General features: G+C 38.7%; 1 protein-coding gene across 26 annotated transcripts in view; it reads right to left on the reverse strand.

Moving 5' to 3' along the window:
* CCDC73 (coiled-coil domain containing 73) overlaps window positions 1–17,613 on the reverse strand; it is a 73,323-nt gene that overhangs the window by 45,171 nt on the left and 10,539 nt on the right. For 4 of the 26 annotated variants that reach the window (XM_082210578.1, XM_082210568.1, XM_082210577.1 and 1 more), the window contains exons 1-3: window positions 12,731–12,940; window positions 12,484–12,619; window positions 6,654–6,693 (exon numbers count right to left, since the gene is read on the reverse strand). In XM_082210578.1, coding sequence (XP_082066704.1) covers window positions 6,654–6,693; window positions 12,484–12,619; window positions 12,731–12,773 — 219 coding nt within the window. In that variant the 5' untranslated portion in view covers window positions 12,774–12,940. The other 22 variants (XM_082210581.1, XM_082210559.1, XM_082210560.1 and 19 more) reach the window with 22 other exon arrangements.

A 17,613-nucleotide genomic window follows, 5' to 3' on the forward strand; every position in this document is an offset into this window, starting at 1 on the left:
CGCAGACGTGCAAAATGACATCACGCGCATGCGCAGAAGTGGCGAATCGCAACCTATGCGCCCGCAGACGCGCCGCTGCGGGTTGCGCTCTTTTCATGTTGTGAACAGGCCTCCGGAACGGATCCCGTTCGCAACCAGAGGTACCACTGTATTATTGTTGTGATGCTAGTGGCTATCATTGACATTTATTGAAGGGAAGGGGAAACATGCTGTAAACAAACATGTTTATGAGGTAACAAATTCTGCATTAAAAGTGAGGCCCTAATTCTAGGGCCAAACAGAACCATCCCACTTAAAACAAAACAGCAGAACATTGGGCCATGTGCCCAACGCACAAACAAAAACACATATATGCTTCAAATGTTTAGGATCCTCACACATACTCACACATGCATACATGATTTAATTCTGAAAATTCAGCATTCAACTTTTGAAGTGATACAGTATTTTTCTCGCCTCACTGATTTTAGCACAAGCTTATGATTAACAAGGCTGTGCTTATGGAACACAATGAATTTAGGTCACAAGGTTTTTAAGATCATTCATAAGATTTTTTTACCCACTTCTGAAAAGTATTATATACTGTTTCATAACATAGAAATAACATACCCTCTGACACCACAACATAGCAAAGCACAGTAAAAAAAGTATATTAAAACTCAAACTTTTCTATAATTGCTTACATGGTGATATTTTATATAGAAATACAGCAAAAAATGACAATAAACAAAACTTGTTAATTCATATATTAAATAGATTTAATTTTAAAGTTTAAAATTAATATAGCACTGAAAATACAAACCTTTTCTTGAAGAAAAGGAATGTCTGTCTTGTAAAGTAATGGTCTTGTCACAGAATTGTAAAGATATTGCTAAAGGCAGTAATTTTCTTTCTTTTAAACTATTATGGCAAAAAATTAAATTGCAAAATTGATTAAAATCACTACATAGAAACATCCACTGCATTGGGTTTTCTATTACTGACTTTATGTTTAGCTGATATTACATGGTAAAAATGGCTTTATTGAAAGCACATTATAAAATATTTTTACCACACCTTTATATGCCATAAAGGTTTTTATAAAACAACACTTATTTTAAAATTACATATTAAATACCCTACACTAGAAAGTAAAGCAGCCTATAAGCCTGATAGGGGTCAAGGTAATAACACAGGATGGACAAATTGCACTGTCATTCCACTTAAATTATTTAAGTTATTTAATTTGACCTGTAGATAGTCTCTTGTCTTCTCATCATGCCTGACTTTTAAGTGGGAGGTCTTCATTCATGATGATCCTTTAATGGAAGCAAAGCTTTCTCCATTTAACCCATGGTATTATCAATCATGTACAGGGATAAATGAGCCTGTAAGATTTTGCCAGTATCACAAATGACACTGTGACCTGAGGCCAACATCTTTATTTGCTTCTCCAGTGATTCACTTCAGCAGATATTAACCAATTTTATAATCCATGAAAGGCAAAATTAAAGGACACCATCCATAAAACAGAATAATTCCTATCAGCAACAAAGTGATGTCTGTATTATCTTATAAATTATATGGCCATACAGTGTGGAAATGTAATGAAGTAAAGATGGTAATAATCAAATGCCTAGGGCAAACGCTAATATGCATTTAATCACACAGCATGAAACCATTTGTCACTACAGTTGAATGCATGTGTACATAAAATACATGAGTCACGTCCTTATTGTTATACTATAACAGCATCAATTTCACACTATCATTTTACTACAATAACAACTAGAAGGATTTGATATTAACTAAAACAACCAAACATCCACCCACAAATAGGTATCAATACTTTATAGGGGTTTTTGAAATTGAAATGTTCATGTATTTTCTTCTATAAATCTTTTTTTTTAATAAAAAAAACTGTGACACATATCTAAGGATTTCAACAGCATCTGGTTATAGGTTTTAAAAACACAGTAATTTATGGCACTTTGGTGCAGGTTAAATCAGGTATTTAAGTTGTGGTGCCCTTTTATGAATATTTATAGACATGTATTTGCTTGTTGTGGGGAAAAGCTCACTGTGGAAAATATTATGATGCTTGTTCCAGACATATAGGCATTTTTACATACCTACAGATTTTAGATTCCCAAAGAAACATGTGCCCCTTAAGCATTTAGGCTGTGATCCAGCACACTGTTTAGGAGGTTTAGATCCCATTGACTTCAAAGAGATGTGTGCAGCCCAACTGTGTATAGAATTACAGTCTTAGGACTGGATCTAGACTTGCCATTCTCTTTGCAGAACAGACTCAGAGGGTCATGGTGAGAAAGAAGAGAGGCAATTCTCATGGATTTCTCCTCCCCCCTGCAGCCCCCAGAACTATTTCCCACACTATCCAACCTCCTTCTCCAGAGCAGACTTTTATTTTAGGAAATGTGAAGAGAAGTAGGGGAGGGATCAGCAAATATTGCATTCTGCCTGCAAAAGTATTCCGTTATCAATGTTTGATTCCCTCAAAGTCTGGATCCAAGTCTTAAAGAGTAACTTCTAAAGATGGGATAAAATCTCAAAGGAAGCTCCCTCAAACTTACCACTTAATGCTAATGAAGAAAGTCAACCCTGGTACAGTGGTACCTCGGGTTACATACGCTTCAGATTACATACGCTTCAGGTTACAGACTCCGCTAACCCAGAAATGGTGCTTCAGGTTAAGAACTTTGCTTCAGGATGAGAACAGTTTCAGGTTAAGTACGGACCTCGGAACAAATTAAGTACTTAACCTGAGGTACCACTGTATATGCTGTACTGTACGTCAATTGCAATACCATTCAAACACCTTGCCTGCAAGTATTAATTTGGAGAGAGATTATACTAGTTGCTGGAAACCTCAGGAAGTGAGAGTGCTCTTGCATTCGGGCCCTGCTTGTGGGTTTCCCACAGGCATCTATTTGGCCACTGGCCTGATCCAACAGGCTCTTCTTATTTTCTTGTGTTTTACTCCGCCCACCCCTCAATAGCGGAAAGTGGCATGACCCAAGTCTATTTGCCCATGGTATGCACACTTACCACAACACAGTTGCTCACTAGAAATAATGATACCGAGCTACCATTTTCGGCTATTAAAAAAATACCCTCCAGTTTCAGGTTTCAACAAATGAAATCAGCCATATGGTAGATGAAGAGACATTAAGAAGGCAGTAAGGTAAAATAACAGGTTTTTCTATGGTTTTTACTGTCTCACCTCACCATTACCCATTTCTATAATGCATAATAGCTTTACGCTGTGCTACACTGCCATATGGGCAGTGATAGCTGTTCAGTGCAGTAGTGCCACCCTCACTTATTTGCCACGGACCACAAACTGCCTGTTGATGGCCTTGCTAATGAACATGAAATTGAATTACACTCTGATTTCTCCTAGAATTTACCCCTGTAGAATAATCCAGGCACAGCACAGTTCCCTATCATAAAAATGTCACAAAAACATCTGCTTTTCTGTTCATAACTTTTCACTGAACAAGAAGCCTGGAGAGTTGCAATTCAAAAGCTCACATCCTGCATTCTGAGCATAATTTGGCCCAGACATACAAATATTATTTCATTATTATGCTGTGTGACAAAACACACTTCTGCATTCTCTATCTAGAACAGATGCACCAGTACCTAGTTCTTCCTCATTTAAAATGCCAGAGCATATTTATATATTGCTAGTATATACTAGAAACTATTTTTGAAAAGGAAATCAAATCCTATTCATTTAGAATTCTTTCTCACTTCAAGTCTGCTAGTCCAGATTGCTCACCTCACCATTACCCATTAAACATAATTTCAGGATCAGTACAGACACAAGAAACTACTGGGAAGATAAAATGTAGGTAGTTATACCCATGCACATAAGTGAAGCAAACCCAGTTTATGCGGGGGTTACGCTCCAAGGCACCACGCGTTTTAATGAAATCATGTATTTTTGAAACACCGTTGAAAAAGCCTGCAGACACCCCGTTCCACCCCTTTTTGTAATGTTCTTGTGCCATTTTCAGGTCACTTCCAGGTTCAGCGTGATGCACATGTGTGCAGTCATACACATATCAGACACGCCTAAAATGGTTGCTGCCTGTATGTCTCATGCTGCAATTTCATTTTATCTAAGAGATCTTTATTAAATACTAAAGAATATATTGAAAATTAATGCCATTCATCCTAAAATATTTTCAAATGCTACCCACATAATGCCATTGCTAATTTTAGGATAGCTCTGTTCTAGTCAAATAAGAGGGCTGCCAAATTAGAGAATAACTCAAGCTATACCTGCATTGATGAGTGGCTGATGGTGAAAACGTTAACTGAAAACAACACAGCCAATCACAGGGTTGCTGACTGATCCAGTGGAGGAATAGGGTATTTTCATTTATTTCCTCTGGTTTTGCAGTCCCTTATGCCACCCATTCCAAAGGGTACCCTAACCCTCTGGAGCAGATATGGCGGAGGTGGCAGTTCAGGAGAATAATAGAAACAGATCTCATATCTTGAGATCAACAGGTGAAGAGTATCAATATCATAGTCCTGGTGGCACAGTCATGCTGGCATTAGAAACCAAACTACAGTATTTGAAACTTCAAAATTTTGGAATAATATTTTTAGAGAGAATCTTCTCTGAAATATTTGTGGTTCTGTACTTCAGGGATGGCCCAACATTTACAGACTCCTTTCCCCTTTCTCTGAATGCAAGACAATCATGCCTTACTGATCATCTGGAGCCAGTACAATGCCAATCCAAGAATTAACTACTTGGATATGTCAGATACCACTGACAGAATCATAGGGACAAACAAGCTGGATCAAGCCAATGTCCAATCTAGTCCAGCATCATGTTCTCATAGTGGCCAAAAACAGATGTCTATTGGAAGCTTGGAAGCTAGACAACAGGCCACCTGCAATTCCCAGGAACTGGTATTCTGAAGCATACTAACTTGGACAGTTGAGGTAATATGCAGTCATCATGACTAGTGGTCATTGATAGCCTTGTCCCCATGAATTTGTCCAGCTACATGAAAAACCAGCTACATAAAATGCTGTGATGAGATAATAAAGGAGATTATGTATTGGATTAGGAACATTTTTGGACACCAATCCCATCATGTAGCTGTAAAGAAAGTGGTTTTAAGGTAATGTAGAAGTTTTTAATCCACATCAAGGTCAAATGTATATTTTTAAAGCTTCCCTTTTTTTGTAAAGAGGACTACGTTCAAGAAGGGACTGCATTTAGTCATACTTTGGCAATACTGAAATGAACTGAGGTACTGTACTGGGAAACGTTCACAAACAATAATGGCTGTACTGTATGAGATCTACTTTCAGGCTTTGGATTAAAAGTAGTAATTTTGTGGGGTATAAATTTCTCTTCTAAAATACTTTAGATATCACCCATATTTAGCTTTTTTTCAAACTGTTCAGTCACCAGTACTGTTTCACTGGGTTGCTACTTCTTTGGTACTGGTATATTTTTTTCCTAGGCTGCTTCCTCTTTCCTGGATTAGTGATGTGATGATCCTGACCATGGTGATGTCACAATGAAACAAAACTAATTAGATAAAACTGCATAATGACACCACTGAGGACACACAAGGGCAATTTACATCAATATTAACATTTTCACAAGGCATGCAAATCAAAAAGGGAGGTTTTTTGGCCCTTGCAAAAGTGTTCATGGAAAAACAGTGAGGAGATTCAGCTCTTAGAATATGGCATCAAAAACACATTGCACATTATAAGCATACCCAAGAATTATACTGTGTAATATAGTCAATTTCCTTACAAACAATTAGTGAAACAATTATGACCAAATTAACCATATTAACAAAAGCAAATATCTGGAATTTGTTCAGCTGTACTAGATATGGGATATATGGATTTCAATCATAGGAAGCTATTCCGTGGATTCCAGATAGTAATAGGCAGTCAAATACTGTAAATTTATTTGAAATTTCATATTACTAATCTAGTTATTAATCTACTTTGCTTTAGTATTCTGTATTTTGTATATTTGAATATAGATGGATAGTCTGAGTGGTGCAGATGAAACTATGCTTAAGCAATGTGGAGCAAGCCCTTCTGAAGCAGAAATTCCTTCTGCCAGATTTAACTACCATTAGCTGCAATAACATTACCCATGATTAGAGCTAATCAAAGCGCCTATTGAACTCAAGATCTGAAACCAGTTTCCAACCATAATTTCAGATACTGGATTAAGCGGAAACCCTAGTTAGTTTAAAAGTAATTAACATTGCTGGCTGCCTAACAGTTTACCACAACTCACACTCCAAGAGGGAATAGTGTAATTTCACATCACAGCATGGGCATGGGGGCAGGGGGGCAGCTGCCCCCCTCCAATAAATAAAAAGCAATAAAAAGCAAAGAATAAGCAAACTGAGGTTCTGCCCCCCCAACAAAGCCCTCCCCCACACAAAAGCCCTGACACACCCTCCCAACAAAAATCCTGATTACGCCCATGCATTGCAGTCCTAATTGCTTACGTTAAACAAATGAAAGTGTTATATCCACATTCATCCTTTTTACATGTTTTCTATGCTAGTTTGGCCTCCAGGTTACCCAGATTATAAACAGCCAACAGAAATTTCAGACTATAATATTGAAATGTAGCAAGTACTTACCTGGAATTTGAGAACAAAATTCAGCACTTTTGCACTGACACTGTGAGAAAGAAAGAGTTTGATATTTCATACTTTATGGTAGAATAGTGAAAAAAACGTTTAAGTTTAGAATCCTAATCCAATGAAATCCACAAAGAGAAACCAGGTTCCATTAATTAATTCCCCCCCTAAGCATAGGATACTATGCAGGCTGAGGGCATCCAGCACTCCTGCACCACGTTCTTTTTCTAACAAATTAAGGTTGCAACCCTATATTCACTTATCTGGGAGTAACCCCCATTAAAGTAATGGTTCTTACTTCTCAACAGACATGTATAGAATTTTACTGCAAGTGGCTTAAGCTCCTAATTGGCATATAAAGGAGGAAATGGACATCAGACACCCTTTCCCTCCCTTCTGATCACTGAACAACGATCTGTGCTTTCAGACTGAAAAGCACGGAACTTCCGTCCAGCAAGACTAGAAGGGTCAACAAGGAAAATGTTCAAGATGGAAGAATGTGAACCAATTTACATTAATGACATTTAATGTTGATTTCTAGGCAAACACTGAATTGCAATTTAGGGATTGGCCAAACTCAGGAACCAATCATTGTTTTCATCACAACTTTTCCTGTCGACTTTGGTTGTTAACTCTCTGAATCACAACGGTTCCAGAAGGATGCTGCAGTGCAATGCATCTAAAAGAGTAATTGGGAAATTGTTCTGTTCAGATTATATCATAATCAACTTCTCTTTGAATAGCTCCAATTTCTGTTAAATTTTTAAGAAATGTGTTTGTATTTTCTTTGTATTATGGACACTAGCTTTAATTTTGAATTTATGTGGGTGTCTTTTACCACAATAAACTGCTATTTCATTTTATTTTTTTACAGAGTCCCTTAAGCTCAGGCTTGATTTGTAATAAAACAGCAAGCACTAGGCAGAGCTATGTTGCCTATTCCTTCCACAGAAAAGAAGTATATTTGTCAAGTTTCCAAGAAGGAGAGGGAGGGGAAATCTCCCTCTATCTATCTATGCAGTTTGCCATGGGATCTTTCCTTGGATTCGGCTTTAGGAGAGCCATATTTATGGCATTTTTGTTTACAATATGTGCCATCCTTCATGAGTCTTAAAGAGGAGCTTGAAGCTATCCATTGCTGCTGCTTTCCTGGCATTTAGCCAAAGAGTCACATGTCTCTGCACTCTGCTCAAGTGCTTTTTTAGGAGAACATGTTAATCAGTTTTTAAAATTAAAATAAACAAACCTGTGTCACAGATCATCAATTCCTCTTCTACTGAAAATACAAGGCACCAGATAACATCATTTACAATGGCAGTTGCCAGATTCTCCTGAATCACCTGCTGCTGTTGGCGCAGTTCTCAGTAGCAGATTTCAACTAGCATTTTTTCCTCATTTCACCATTGGATTATGTCCATTATATTTCTACCTAACTTTTTTCTTTTCTGTTTGCCTTTTTTTTTACAGTTTAACACTAATGATTTTATCTCTTAAAATGTTTATGAAAATTGATTTTAATACTTTATTGCTATTTAAAATTAACATTTCATATTGTCTTGTAAACCTTTTAGAGGTCTTTTGTACTAGTAAGTGGCATATAAATATTGTGAAATAAAATAAAAGCAAATACTTTTTCTTAATTGGTTATCAGTTATAAGGGTTATTTTATACATTACACAGAGAAAACCAGGCTTCCAATCTAGTCAGCCAAACCTGGTTCTCTAACAATTGTACCAGATTATGCACATGCTTTCAAACATGGGTTTGTTACAATTACACTTTATATGTATTTGAAATATCTTGGACATACATAGAATACCATTTCTGTTCTTCAACCCATTTTACAATATCAGGTTCCTCCATTATTTGATGTCACTAGCAAAGCAACTGCATAATTCTAGGAAGATGATTTCTAGTTTTACAAACTTCTAGACATTACTAGAATGCAGATTTCTTGCTAATGTCATTCAGAGAGCATTTTCCCAGGAGTCCTCTCCTGGGAATCAAGGAAGATACGTATTAAAAACAAGTTTGGAGAAGCAATTCTTGCTTTCTCTTACTTATATTCTCTTCCTCAGCAATAGGAGGCATTTTTTACAAAATGTGATCACATTACAGTTCTCTACAGGAGAATACTGTATAGCACTGGCTTGTCTTAAATATTATGCTGTCATCCAGTGGCCATTGTTATGAACTGCACAACTCTTCTGTTTTACATTTATTAACAGAACTCAGAAATGGTTATGACCTAAATTAAACAGCATGGAATGCCATGGGGGGCAGGGAATAAGATAAGCCAGAAAATTCACAAAATGTAATCTTCCCACTAAAGGACTAAAAACTAGAAAGGTGTAGGCCCTAAAGCCCTGAGGGACAAACAGTATTGTATTATTGATGTGTTTTGCCTCGTTTTAAAGAGCTACTCAGAGCAAGCTATTAAAGATTTCCCTCAAATAGTAAGTATGCATATTGCCAGAAGGGTTTCTCCTGAGGCTGGTAAAACTGTCAAACTTATACAGTACTAAAAAGTCTGAAACAATCACTCCCCAGAGACAGCGGGGGTGGGACGAGAGAAAAATAGGAGAGCAGCATGCTGGTTGGGGCTGATGGGAGTTGTAGTCCAAAGCAGATGGAGGGCGCCGGTTGGCAAAGTACGTACTAGGCGGAGGGATAAGGAAAATTCTGACATTGGAATCTTTGCCTTACATCTCTGTTAAGCGGAGGAAGAAGGGGGAGTTGCCTAGACCCCATTTATAGTACTCGATACCAGTGGGGTTTTGCTGAGGCGAAGTGTTATTGGTCAAGAAGGCTGTGAGGGAAAGAACACAGCTAACAGAGGCACGACACACACACACCCCTTCTAGCAACAAAGTGCCTAGATTAAACCGAGTATACTAAAAGTAGAATTCCATAACCTACCCCAACACAAAGGAAAGAGAAGCCGCGCTTAAGTCAAAGCAGAAAGCGGCAGGATAAAGAAGCAAATATTGTACATACTCTTAGACACTTCCTGCATTCTCCTCACAATGTACACTGAGGAGAGAACTAAAACTCTTGAGTTGCTGATCTGAAGCCTTCAGCAAGGTGGGGCAGTCTCAGACCTGACCCCCCACCCCAAGCTAGCTAAATGAGGGCAAATGTCTCCTGAAACTATTTCACCTTCTGGAGGCCAAAATTGAAATTACAAGCTCCTGGTCAGCTCAGCTGTACTCTGCCTGATAATGGCATCAGGCTGAATCACTTTTTGCCTGCATGTGTGGGTAAAGTTTGCAATCTCCACAGGGATTTAAAGTGAAACCCATTGTGTTTCGTAGAAGCTATCTGAAACATACTTTATTATTATTATTATTATTATTATTATTATTATTATTATTATTAATTGAATTTATATTCCGTCCTATAGCCAGAGGTTTCAGGGCGGATACTCTGTCTCAGGTGTATAATTCAATTATCAGAAGGGTCCACATAGTCTGAGTTCTGTACTGATGTAAGGAATATAATTTTAACTGTTCAGAATTATTCCAGGCTCTGGGTGTATTATAAACACCAGAATCCAATAGTTAGAAGAATAAAATAATAATAATCCCCCTGCCCCGTGAAGAAAAGCCTGTCTTTTGCTTAGGCCACATCACAACTAAAGTTTGATTTATTCCGGCCATGAGCATCAGAGGAATAGGTTTCTGTTAAGAAATTCGGCTCTAACTAATGAGGATGAGATCATGGGCTGAGCGCACCTGTGCTATCTCCTGGTGGCTGGTAGCTCAAGGTCAGTATGGCCGCCTGCTTAATTAACAGCAACTATGAACCTGTGAGAATGTGTGCTCTCAAATCCTGGAAGGTTCTATCTAGCTGAGCTTCTGATTGGCTAGGTAGTCCGGTTGTTAGGCCAGTTTTATATAATTTTGACTTACGCCATTTTTCAGTGCTTCACACCTTTTCCTGATGCTTGAGCACAGGTGTTCCTACAGGTGTAGGTTCATGTACCTTGTAGGTTTATATTACACTAAGTTTTCCTGTGGGTTTTTTAAATGTATTTTTTATTAAAGATCTTCTTGATTTACAAAGGTATGTGTAATGTCTCCCTCTTGTATTTTATTTTTTTTACCATTTCTGTTTTCCAACAGTATTTTATTTCTACTTTTCATGGGTTTTTATTTTATTATTCACCGTCAATAAATTGCCTCATTCATTTTGTGTCTTGTTTTATTCTAGAAAGCTTGGGTCCTCACTTCTGATGTTTGGGACTTCTTGGTTAATGGCTACTGTACAGTGTAGTTTGTCTGTGGCTCAGAGGGCAGAGAATGGACTTTTAGCTCTTGCCCGCCTGAATCTGCAGGGTCTCCTGACCTAAACTGGAAGACAACAAGAGTGGTGTCAGTATACTACTTTTGCAGAGTCCAGTTGAAAGGCTCTGGCTGGATTTTTCTACTGACTTAGGCCAAGCAAGAGTCCTCACTTCCTGGGCTTGGAGGTCAGGCAATCTTGACACACATACCCCAAATTAGAGCAGAACAACATACTCCAAGGCAAATACCTCAATGTTGTCCTTTAAGGTTCATGATATATATTTTTTCCTTTGCTTTTTTTCTTTTTATACCACTGTGTCATAAAGCTATATCACAGCAGTTTACAATATAAATATAAAATTGTATATTTTATATTTATATACAATATAAATATAAAAACTTAAAACCAAACAGCAACATTACAAGTTAAAAACAAAAGCATAGGGACTCGGGCTCGGCTCTCTCCACCCCTTGGTCCCCCCTGGCGGCGGCGGCACTTCTTCCCTCGTCCCCGGAGGAAGAACTCCTCGTGTGTGGCTAAAGAGAGACAGTGGTCAGTAATGGCCTGGCATATACCTTCCACTGCCTTGACAGTCCACGCTGTAAGGTGAAGTTCACAACAGTATGCACTGCTCACCGAAAAGCTGTTTCTCAGAAGGCTGCCTTACCATGAGTGCTGTATCCCAGAGCATGCTGCAGTTGGGCCAATGTGCTCCCTTGCGCCCCAAAGAAAGAAGAGAAGGCTAGCAATTATAACTGTTTTAGGGACGTTCTTATATACCCTGAACATATCCTTGGAAACAGACATTACCTTCATATTGACCTGCGCATTTCTTCCTCCTGCCATCTTCCTCCCAATCAGGATGGCAGGAGGTCTGCAGAGCCTACAGGGACACAAAGAGCCATATGGGATATTTTTATTTTTCTGAACCTCAAAATAGGCCTCAGTTACAGAGAGACCTTTCTTAGTAACCTTAGGGATGTATATTTGACCTCAGACCTTTTGCACATTCATACATTTTTTTAGATTCATACAATCCATATTTATGAATGGCCAGTTTATAACCATAAGGCTAAAATAGCGCAGAGGGGGGAAGTAAATAAGTCTGGGGTAGAATGAATGACCACTGGCTGAAAACTGATTTACTAAGGGTGAAATCCTAACTGCACTTACCTAGGAGTAAGAGCCGCTGCTCACAGTCTTTTGCTGTTCTTCTTCAAAGTCTTCTACGATTAGATCTTCTGAAAGGAAAAGAAGGCTGGCAGTTAGAGAGACTTTCTTATATACACTGAAAATATTCTTGGAAATAGACATTACCTTTATGTTGTCTTGGGCCTTTCTTGAGCTCCTCCAATGAAGGAGCTCTTTTGCCATCTTTCTCCACATGATGAATGGAGGAGGTATGCAGAGCCTACAGGAAAAACAAAAGAGCCACATGTGATATGTTTATTTTTCTGAACCTCAAAATAGGCCTCCGACAGTTCAGAGACCTTAGGGACTAATATTATTCTGAAATCAACATCTATATGCTGAAGGGTTTTACCTTTTGTGTCCTCTCAAAGAGGGGTCCAGAGGGGGATGCCAAGGGTGAGGGGGTGGGCAAGGGGGAGGTCTCTGGGAGAGGGAAAATTCTATTCTTTCTTCCCAATCAGTAAAACACTTTTCTGAGTCTGGAAAGCCTAGAAAAGAAAGAGAAATGGGGCTCACTGTTAGTGCTCTCTAACGCCTCTGTGCTCAATATGAATTCTCTATCATCAAAGAATTTAGATGCTGAAAGAAATCCTGCTTACGTGTCTTCCTGCTACTCTCACAAGCATGAAATGATCCAAGCATAGGAGATCCCCAGCCCTTCTAGAGCTCTGGTGACCTATGAGCCAGCAGAGGGAGGTGTCACAATGAACCTCGTGACCCAACAACCCTGGGCCCTGAGAAAACTAGCAGCCACAAGCACTGCTCCTATTAAGTGACACTACTAAGTTCTCTCATATGTCTTTTCTTCCATTTTCTTCCATTTCTGTAGTTGTTCCTGCACTAGCTGAGCACTAGCTGTCTCCTATACCTGTCTTATACCCTCCAACATTTCTCCCATGAAAATAGAAATGTCCTATTGCATTATTATTATTATTATTATTATTATTATGATGACTGGGTTGCCCCAGCCACTCTGGGAAGTTTCCAACATATACAAAAACATAACAAAGCAATTAAACATTGGGGGGAAAACCTTCCCTTAAAAAAAACATAAACATAAACATAAAGAAGTTAAAAAACAACCATCAATAGTTGGGGGGTGAACTCTTAATAGCTTGCATAGGCTTGGTGGAACAGAAGAGTTTTTTTGGCACAGAAGGCAAATGCTGAATCTCTATTGGCAGGATGTTCCACAGGACAGGCCAAGGACACTATAGGCTTGATTTCTTCTTGTTGTCAAACAAGCCTCACCAGCTCAGGGAATGACCAAAGATGCTCTTGCAGATAATCACAGTGATCAACCTGGAATATAAGGCTTCAGGCAATCTCTGGACCCAAGTGGTTCAGGGCTTTGTAAATTGAAACGAGAATCTTGAACCTGGCTTAGTATAAGATAGGCAGCCAGTGAAGCTCAGTGGCGTCACATGTTCTCAACCAGAAGCTCCCATCAGCAATCTGGCTGCAGCATTTTGTACCAGCTGGAGCTTCCAAACCAGACTGAGTGGCAACACCACTGCATTACAGTAATCTAGCCTTGAGGTTACCAGTGCAAGATCCTGGAGCAATGATTTCCACATATTGTAGTAAGAAGCAAGAATGTATGATTTTACATCCTTCCTTATTTTGAATAGATACAGCAAGAATAGCACATACAAGGAGCCCATGTCAGAATGAAGATTTATTGGGATCAGAATCAATCAGTATAGAGGTCTTAAGAAGCTGAAGCCAGAAAATTTTATGCTGACTGCTGGTTTTTTCATAAATTTATTCTCGGAATAAAAGTGTTCAGAGTTCCGGTGGGGAAATTCAGAAATGTTGTTTGGCTGAGTGAATATGTTACATTAATTTTCTGATATGTGAAGGAGTAGATTGCTCCTCTAACAGCAATGAAATTAGTTGCTTTATTTCTTCATTAAGAATGTGGGAGGCAAGTTAATTTCCTATTATGGCTTTCAAAATTAATTAAAATAATTCTTCATTAACGTTATATCTATACATACAGGGAGTTTTTAGTTGAAATAATTTTCTAAATTAATCCTGCATCAAGAGAAGTATGTATAGGAAGCAATCCTATACAAACTTACCTGTAAGCCACATTGAACTGAAAAGCAGTAAGTCTCTTTGGAGGTAAATTTCTGAATAGACATGCGCATGGCTGCAATCTTCTTCTTTTTTAAGCCCTTATTTTTCAAAAGAATTTTTGTTTTAACTTCCATGTCCTAAAATGTACCATAGGGCTTTTCTGCACCTGCCTGCCCCCACCTCCCTGTGCTTCTGAAAAGCTGCTTTTGAGGGTCAGGGGGGCCTCTGGAATGGCACAGGATGGGGGGGGAGGCACTTGCACTTTATGTACAAACACATTTGGATACATGTCAAAATATTTTCTCATTTATCTTAATCATACATCTTAGTTAGAAATGGAACTATAGGGGAAACAAATTATAAATAACCTAGACTGAGGTGCTACATATGTCTTATATGGGTGGAAAGGAAATGAGACCTCAACAGCTTGGATAGTGTGCTCGGAGCACACTCTTAGTAGTGTCTTTACAGTACAAAATTTTGCCAGTAGTTGAAACATCTTCGCCTTCACTTTATTCTCATTTCCTATGCAGGGATTCCCCAACACAGGAAGTATGTGCGGGAGGTAGTTTCCAATATGCCTATTTGGTTGCAAAGGTGCTACGCTATAAAGCTGGCAGGAAAGAAAGGTTTGATCACTAAATACAGCACAGAATTTGGAGCTGCCTGCCATAACCTTACTTTAAGTATAAAAATGAAATATATATTGCAAAAAGGCAATAAGTTACAATGGTACATGAACCAGGACCAAATAGATGTGTCATTGGGGTAGTCCATTGCTTATTTTGGGGTGCACAGCTATAGTTCCCTTATTCATAACTGTGCACTGAGGTTTTATGTGCTTTGTGCAAAAATAACACTTTTTGAAAAAACCTTTTTCAAAGGCAGAGTTTCCCTGTGATGGAGATGCAAGATAATTCATATTCTGTGATGCAGGGTCAAATAAAGTATTTAGGATATTCACTGAGCTCTTTGTTGAAGAAGGAACTAGGAACTTGGAACCAATTCCAGCATCATAAAAAAAACCCCACATAAGATAGTGATAACTGTAAGGTCACCACCTGTTTTCAACTACAGAGGTACAGATTTTGCCAAAAATACATTAAACCTTATTCCACACAGTTAGTATCAATTCAGCATTTTTGGTGGCTTGGCTTCTGTACTGCAAGTTCGTGTGTGTGTGTGTGTGTGTGTGTAGATATCAGATTCTCAAAATCAGAAAAAGTTAGTAAGTGAGAATGGCCAGATAAACAACACAAATGCAAACAGAAAATTATTACGCAACTATCTGCAGAACAGCTGTAATAGAAATTATGTTTGCAAAAAGCCGTCAACCAGGAAAGACAAGTTTGGTGCTGCTGCTAAATGCAGTGAGTCATATCGTCCTCTGTCTAGTTGGGCAGTGAATAAATAAAATTTGATGAATCAAATAATAGGATTCATAGCACAAATCTCACAGATGCATCAAATATTATATCAACTACTGCTAATTGTCCTTCTCCAAAACTGAGCCCTAGGTGTGCAAAGTGCTTTACAGCATATAAACAGATCTAATGTAGCACAACTCTACTGTCGAGTCCAGCAATACAGTCTGAATCTTGCATGAACAATCTGGAAATAATAGCAGCATACAGCCATTAGTAATCCCACAAAACACCTACTAAATCTGTTGACATATACATTAATTTAAATTGATTTACTGATGTAGTTTCCCACAAAACAGCAAACCAGGTGGCATTATAGATTCTGGTTTGAATCCACTGCTGGTCATACTAAGAGCAGATCAATTTCAATTAACGGGCATGACTAATTTCGGTCCATTAGTTACAACGGCTGTACTCTGCAGAGAACTTAGCTGGCTACAACCATCTGTTGGTACTTTCTGCTTCCACTGGCACAGAGAATTTCCAGGCACAACGTTACCAGGTTCAGTTTTCTTTAGATGAGAGGACATTGGAGATTTAGGCTGTCTTTGTAAAAACTGGTTAATTTATAACTATACAGAGCTGATTAATATTCTACAGCCTTTTAAATGTGTTTGTGAGAGGGGGGGTTGTATTGTTTTGTTTTGTTGTTTTGTTTTAACTATTAATTTGTGTTTTTACCTTGTATTTTTTATCTTGTGAACCGCACTGACATCTTATGATGAAGGGCAGTATATAAGTCATCATCATCATAATTAATAATAATGTGCTATATCAGCTCTCCTGAATGCAAAGTAGTGCCAGAAACTGTAGTATCTGTCAGCATGCAGAGGGTCGCAAGGCCAGCTGGCTAGCCCCAGCTGGGTGGTCTCCTTCGGCCATCCCACTGCAAAGACCTATCGGCCTCTGCTCCAACGTAAGTCAGCAACCCAGGCTTCAAAGCCAGGGCACTATATCAGCCGAGCAAACTGCGCACACAGAATAAGTGTGAGGCTTGTGGAAGCATACTACAACTACGGATTTATTAATCATAAATCAGGACAAAGAAACACATTGTCTCTCTCTTTGTCTTCTCAGAGAAACAGAGAGAAGCAAAAGCTATACACACAACGGAAGTTCCCAGCAAGCTGTGCTGGTATGTAAACAGACATGTGACATGCAACAGTTCCATGTCTGCAACTAAAGGTGGAACAGAATTTTCCAAAAGTATTCACCTAGCAGTTTAAACCTTATTAATATTATAAATATGTATCGATAAGTGAAGTGTGGTATCATACACTAAGCTTGGTGCTTGCCAAGTCGGGTTTAATAATCTTATTGTAGTTTAATCTGGAAGACGGAATGGTCCATTGCACTGTAATCACAGGAGTAGATTAAAACACAAGTTAGATAAAAAGGCAGAAGAAGGAGCCTTGCAAATAAACCCTTAGAATGCAACAAAAGCAACCAAATGCAACTGCTGTCAAATCTCACTAGAGGGCATCAGTTTCCTAACCAAAGATGGCCAAATGTATATATATGTTTTGCTTCTTTAAAAGAGTAGGGAAGTTGAAGAGACAATGTGCCAATGATTGTAATCCCACTGTACTGTTTACAACATTCAGCTGGAGCCTGCCAACACTGGGCAGACTTGAATCAGCAAGTTCCTGGTACTGTGCATAAGGGAAGCCTAGCAAAAACCTTCGGGCAATAGTGAAGACAGTGCATAGTGATAACAAGCTTAGGCAAATCTGAGATTTGCACATTTCATTACAAAAATACAGGATGGAAGAGAGGATACTGCAAGGGGAGGGCACTGCAACACGGCACAAGACTCATGGCCCGTGTGTGCATGTGTGTGTGTCCCTGCTCTAAAGTGAGCAAAACACACTGTTGACCTGTGTGATCAAAAGGGGATGACAAAAGACAGTTGTTATGGATGCTATTCAGTATGATCAAGTGTAACGTGATGCATGTCGGGGTAAAAAATCTTAATT

The sequence above is a fragment of the Podarcis vaucheri genome (genome assembly GCF_965113315.1).
Source record: "Podarcis vaucheri genome assembly, chromosome: 1".
In the NCBI taxonomy this organism is placed as follows: Eukaryota; Metazoa; Chordata; class Lepidosauria; order Squamata; family Lacertidae; genus Podarcis; species Podarcis vaucheri.